General features: G+C 34.6%; 1 protein-coding gene across 1 annotated transcript in view; it reads right to left on the bottom strand.

Moving 5' to 3' along the window:
- Window positions 1-6,390, bottom strand: part of MON2 (MON2 homolog, regulator of endosome-to-Golgi trafficking) — a 115,585-nt gene that overhangs the window by 37,233 nt on the left and 71,962 nt on the right. Inside the window, exons 23-24 of the mRNA XM_006767132.2 lie at window positions 5,260-5,422; window positions 3,501-3,794 (exon numbers count right to left, since the gene is read on the bottom strand). Coding sequence (XP_006767195.1) covers window positions 3,501-3,794; window positions 5,260-5,422 — 457 coding nt within the window. The remainder of the gene's footprint in view (window positions 1-3,500; window positions 3,795-5,259; window positions 5,423-6,390) is intronic.

The raw sequence follows: 6,390 nt of genomic DNA, 5'->3' as shown, positions 1-6,390 counted from the left end.
TGAAAATCGAGTTAATAATCTGATGAACAGAATGAACTGGTGATTATAATAGATTCAGGGGCATAGAAAAGGAGTGGACTGACTATTCTGGGGGGCGGGAAGGAGTGAGGGGGATGCGGGAAGAGACTGGACAAAAATCGTGCACCTATGGATTAGGACAGTGGGTGGGGAGTGAGGGCGGAGGGTGGGGTGGGAGCTGGGTGGAGGGGAGTTATGGGGGGAAAAAAGAGGAACAAATGTAATAATCTGAACAATAAAGATTTAATTAATCAAAAAAAAAGAACAAAACTAATGAGAAGGGTCCAGGCAAAAAATACAATTATGGGAGACATTTAGCTAGAGCTTATAACTGATGCTTCAGGATTAGATGAAGATACTTGGAAAAATGAAACAGGAAATGGTTTTAGGACTTGGAAAATGTTTATATTTAAAGGGTAGATTGAGAAGAAGGAATAAGAAAATAAATTAAAATAAAAATTGAATAGAGAACCAGAAGCATGCTGTGAAACAAACCAAGGAAAGAAATTTCATGGAGAAACTAATCAACAAGGTTAAAAGCTACAAAAAAATTAGGAGGATAAGGAATGAGCATATGGCAAAAAACTTGGCAATTAGAAGACTACCTGTAGCCTGTGAACAATTTCTGTAGTTCTCAAATATGGTCTTAAAATCATCAGCATTAGCATCACCCGTAGCGTCATACATATGCAATTCTCAGGCCCCAGGACAAGGGTAAAAAGTCAAACTCTAGAGCAGGGGTAGAGAAAGCCTGAACGATGGGCAGTATAAGGCCTGAGAAATCATTTGATCTGGCCCTGCCAAGGCAACAGAAGGTGGGAGTAGAAATTCAATAAATCTAGGCACTTTTATCATAACAACATACATTTACAGTAAGTGAATTCTATTAAGCAAATGATGTTGTAAGTATCCAAATGCCCGTTGGCAGAACAAAGGTTCTGCTCTAGAGGATAGAGTGGTGGCTCAGCAATCTGTGCTTTAATAAGTCCTCCAGGTGATTCTGTTACTGGCAAAGGTTTAAGAGACTCTTAAGTAGAATGATCTGGAAATCAAATTATAAGGGATAAGGAAGTGCAAGGAAGGTGAGGAAGAAATAAATCCCTGAGAAGTAAACAGCAAGATAAACAATGAAGCTGTTGAAAGGAAAACAGCTATAAGAGAAATTATCAGTTTGCTTTTAAAAACGGTAACAAAAAAGTTAAGCATGTTTCTGATCTGAGGAGCCAGGGGATAAAGTTGAGACAGAACACACAAGGGCTTTTAGTTATTTTTATTAGGAAATGTACATTATTAATTTTTTTAAGAAGACATTTTGAGATCTCTTTATTAAATTGAAAACATTGTTAAATACAATTAAGGTTTACTATGCTGCCTATTGTCAAATTTACTGATCTCAAAAATTCACAAAAGCAGTGAAAGGATTATAAGTAGAATTTTATTAAAATGAAACAGATGTAACAAAAAAGAAGAGCCTAGCTGTTGACTTTGTAAGGAAGTATTTAAAAGGGGATAAAAAAGAAAACTATATTTAATGAACGTAGAATTTACCAATTGAAGGTTACTTTTGTTTGATGATTCTACAAGTAAATTTCAGTTGTTGATACTCTTTAATTCATAAAATTCTCATTTGATTATATTATATTTGAATTATGTGTAATGGTTTAGCAATTCCTATTTTTACCACTTGGGAAAATGGGGAAAAAGGGAAGGGCAAAGGCAGAAATCAGAGACAGAGATAAGACATGAAGACAAAAAAAAAAGAGGTTTTAAATATTTAATCTGTTTTACGTAAAGTGCAATTTAAAATATGACAAAGCTAACATTTTCAGTTTTATCAAATGCACAGATGCATGGAGTCAAGACAGTCTCCTCAATAAGTGAAGTTGGGGAAATTAGACAGATACATGCAAAAAAATGAAACTAGACCACCACTTACACCATTCACAAAAATAAACTCAAACTGGATAAAGGACTTAAATGTAAGATGGGAAACCATAAAAATCTCAGAAGAATCCATAGGCAGCAAAATAGCAGACAGCCTGGCTGGTGTGGCTGAGTGGTTGAGCATCGAGCTATAAACTAGGAAGTTCCAGGTTCAATTCCCAGTCAGGGCACATGCCTGGGTTGCAGGCTCAATCCCCAGTGTGGGGCGTGCAGGAGGTAGCCAATCAATGATTCTCTCTCATCACTGATGTTTCTATCTCCCTCTCCCTTCCTCTCTGAAATCAATAAAAATATTTTTAAAAATAGCAGACATATGTCGTAGCAATATCTTTACAAATACTGCTCCTAGGACAATGGAAACAAATGGGACTATATCAAAATAAAAAGCTTCTGCACAGCAAAAGAAATCATCAACAAAACAAAAAGAGAGCCCACCGCATGGGAGAAAGTATTTGCCAATGTTATATCCCATAAGAGTTTAATCTCCAAAATTTATAGGGAACTCATACCACTTAACCAAAGGAAGATAAACAATCCAATCAAAAAATGGACAAAGGACCTAAATAGACCCCTTTCGAAAGAGAACATATAGAAGGCCAAGAGACACATGAAAACATGCTCAAAGTCACTAATCATCTGAGAAATGCAAATATAAACAGCAATGAGGAACCATAGGGTGCTGAGCACAGTGAATATGACAGGACGAATATGACAGGATGAACCATGGGGTTCATAGATATTAATTTTGATGGAAAATCAGAAGCCAGAACAGATATAAGTACCACCAAACCTGACCATTGGCTTTTGAAAAGAAGAACACTTCATTCATAGCAGCACAATTCACCATAGCTAAGATTTGGAAACAGCCTAAGTGCCCATAAACAGATGAGTGGATTAAAAACTGTGGTACATCTACACAATGGAATACTACACTGCTGTAAAAAAGAAAGAACTCTTACCATTCACAGCAGCATGAATGGACCTGGAGAGCATTATGCTGAGCAAAATAAGCCAGTCAGAGAAAGAAAAATATCACATGATCTCAATCATTTTCAGAATATAATGAACAACATAAACTGACGAACAAAAACAGATCCAGAGACAGAGAAGCATCAAACAGACCGTCAATCCTCAGAGGTCAGAGGGAAGGCAGGGGTGGGGCATGGGGGGGACATTAAGAGATCAACCAAAGGACTTGTATGCATGCATATAAGCATAACTAATGGACACAGACACTAGGGGGATGAGGGCATGTGCTGGGAGGTGGGGATGGCCAGGGAGAGGTCAATGGGGGAAAAAGAGAAAGATGTAATACTTTAAACAATAAAGAATTAGATAAATAAATAAATAAATAAATAATAAGAGATGGTACCCAAAGTAGATGAAAAAAGGAATGGAAGATTAAATTTAAAGTGAAGGGATCTAATACAAGAACCAGTTTTCCCTCCAGAAAGAAAAAGTAAACAGGAAAAAGTTTAATTGAAAAAATATATGTGTGTTCCAATTAAAAGCTGATAACTTAAGCTAGTTTACAGTACCTTCCAAATAACAGTGTGCCATGTTGAATGCTGTAATAAGGTCCCATGTGCACCAATTGTTGAAAACAGAGTTTGCCCTGCACTCTTCCTGACAGCAGGTCGGGGGTCCACACATAGTTCACCCAATTTTGCATAAAGACACAACCAAAGGCAATCAAATGGTGGTGCAGGGTGGAATGGCCGATTTAAAACAACCCCTTTCTCTTCTGCCTGCTTTTGCTGTGCTGCTTCTTCTTTATTTAATTCTTTTTCAATAATTTCTCCTCTTTGGAAAAAATAATCTGAAATATTCCACTAAAAAGCAAAGTAGAAAAATATCACTTTATCCATAGATTTTATTTTAAAGACATATATAAATATGCAACCCACAGTTGTTTTACTTTTTAGAATAAAACTTCTAAAAATTACTTCAGAAATCTAGAAGAAGGGATTTAATGAAAACATCTCTTTCTCTGTCAAGTGTTTCTATCTGATTTCAGGAGAATATGGGGGAGAAATATTTTGCTAACATTAATATTTTTTATAAATTTATTATGAAAAATGTTAAGAACACAGAAAAATAGGGAGTATGTCAATAGTTTATATACCCACAACCTAGATAAAATTATTAATATTTTATTACTTTATACCTATTTTATAATCTCTACAAAAAGGCTTTAAAAACATAACCCTGAAACCATTATCATACTAACAAAATTATTAACAATTCCTTAATATCATTCCTTAATATAATATGAAGTTAGTATTTTGTAACTTCATACAAGAGCAATTACTATTTCCAAATATATCTTATAACTTCATTTGCAACCACAGCAAGGTATGCAAATCAATGAGAATTATATCAATGGTAAAAATGTAGAGTCCAATATCTGTGAACATAAATATAAAATAAAGGAAGTAATACCTAGCAGAAATCAACATTGAATTAATCAACTACTCTTTAGGAGCAATTATATACATACAGAACATGCCAATGTTTTCCCTCATGATTATACTTTTGATGGAAAGTATAGTGTCAGTCACCGGTGACTGACATGGCACTTAACATGTTAATAGCAAAATACTACGTTATCTAGCTTGTAAGGGGTATTTAAATTGACTTGTAAAATTCTGAGTTATAATATACATTTAAGAGTCTAAATAAATGCCTTTAAATAAACTTGTATTGGCAACAGCTCTCTACGTTTACTTTGTGTAATATTTAACAATATCCTAACTTACATTTTATTACTTTTTATATTCAAAATAAGTAAAATGAGGCTCAGAAGATCAATAATTACAATTAACAAGGAGCAGACAGAATTAAAATACATGTCTAACAGTCTGGGCTCTTGCACTATCATGTGCAGTCTCCTTACAGCTAACAAAGCAGTGTTGACAAGCTATGGGACTCGATAAATGGTGAAGCCTTTTATGGAAGTTTTATTTACTAAATAATTAGTATATCAAAATGTTGCTTCCAAAATAATATTGATAATCAATTAACCTTTACATGAGAGTCAACTGACTCTCTTCTATGTACTATTACCAGTTTATAAAATCCTCCCAAGAAAACCATGTAAAAAACAAATTTCAGCTCAATATGTCAAAATTATTCCAAATAGTCTGCTATTAATGAATTATTTCTTAAATTGTGTCACTTAATCCTTTAAGGAAGATATGTTTGGTATCAGAGTCATTTAAATGACTCCTATAGAGCCAAGTTATTTGCTTACCATTCACTCTATAGGTTATATTATTAAAAGGCAATGATACATACCAATAAACCTATTGAAGTTAAACTAATATTAAGTTCTTGATTATGAAGTCCAAAGCTACCTGCAACATCTACAACTATTTGCAGGCAAGTACAAGGCATTGTTGGTAGAAAATCTGTCACAACCAACTGAAGACACTGAAATGCAGTTCGTATCAAGGATTCTCTGAAAACACAAAAGATAAGAAGTTTATACTCATGCATTTAAACAAAATGTAAGGGAAATACACTTTTATGGTAATTTGGACCATGTAAAATTTTATTTTAAAGTTTGAACAAGAAAATCTTCTCTAATATAGATAACCTAGTACTTCAACATTTACAGAGATTTTAAAACAACATGCTTATTTAAAATAATTAATAAAAAATACACAGGTACAGAAATAAAACAGTACACTAGCAAAAGGAAAGGAAAATGTGTATTAATGCCATATTATTTTTTATTTGTATTTTGTACCAACTAGTCCAACAAAACTTAAGACATTAAATGAGAAAGGAAATTGCCTAGAGCTAACCTCTTACCACTTTATCCCCAATATCTAACATGATGCCTAGCACGTATAAATACATACAATGAAATACTCAGTGAATGAAAAGTAGTTCTTTATTCTTTTATATCTGTTCTATATCTTATTTTTAAATTCTACATCTATAAAAGAAAATACTAATTTTGAATTTCATATAAAGAGAATACGAAGTATTTGATTTTTTTAAGATAAATTCTGGTGGCGAAAAATGATGATGAAAATGAATTATAATAGCTAGTACATTGAGTGTTTGCTATGTAAGGAACTTTGTAAGAGTTTTACATGCATTAATTCACTTCATTCATATAACAACATCGTATTTTATAACTACACTAGAGGCTCGGTGCACAAAAATTTGTGCACTCGGGGGGGTGGGGGAGAGGTGGCCCTCAGCCCGGCCTGTGCCCTCTTGCAGTCTGGGACCCCTCAGGGGATGACCACCTGCTGGCTTAGGACCGCTCCCCGGGGGGATTTGGCCTAAGCTGGCAATCAGACATCCCTCTGGCAGCCTGGGCAGCCCTCAGAGGATGTCCACTTGCCAGTGGGGAGCAGGCATTAACTGCAGTCAGACATCCTTAGCACTGATGAGGAGGCAGAAAAGACTGCC

The sequence above is a fragment of the Myotis davidii genome, unplaced genomic scaffold (assembly GCF_000327345.1).
Source record: "Myotis davidii unplaced genomic scaffold, ASM32734v1 scaffold402, whole genome shotgun sequence".
NCBI classification, from domain to species: Eukaryota; Metazoa; Chordata; class Mammalia; order Chiroptera; family Vespertilionidae; genus Myotis; species Myotis davidii.
Note: the sequence above shows the minus strand (reverse complement) of the source record. Positions and strands in the feature narration are given on the sequence as shown.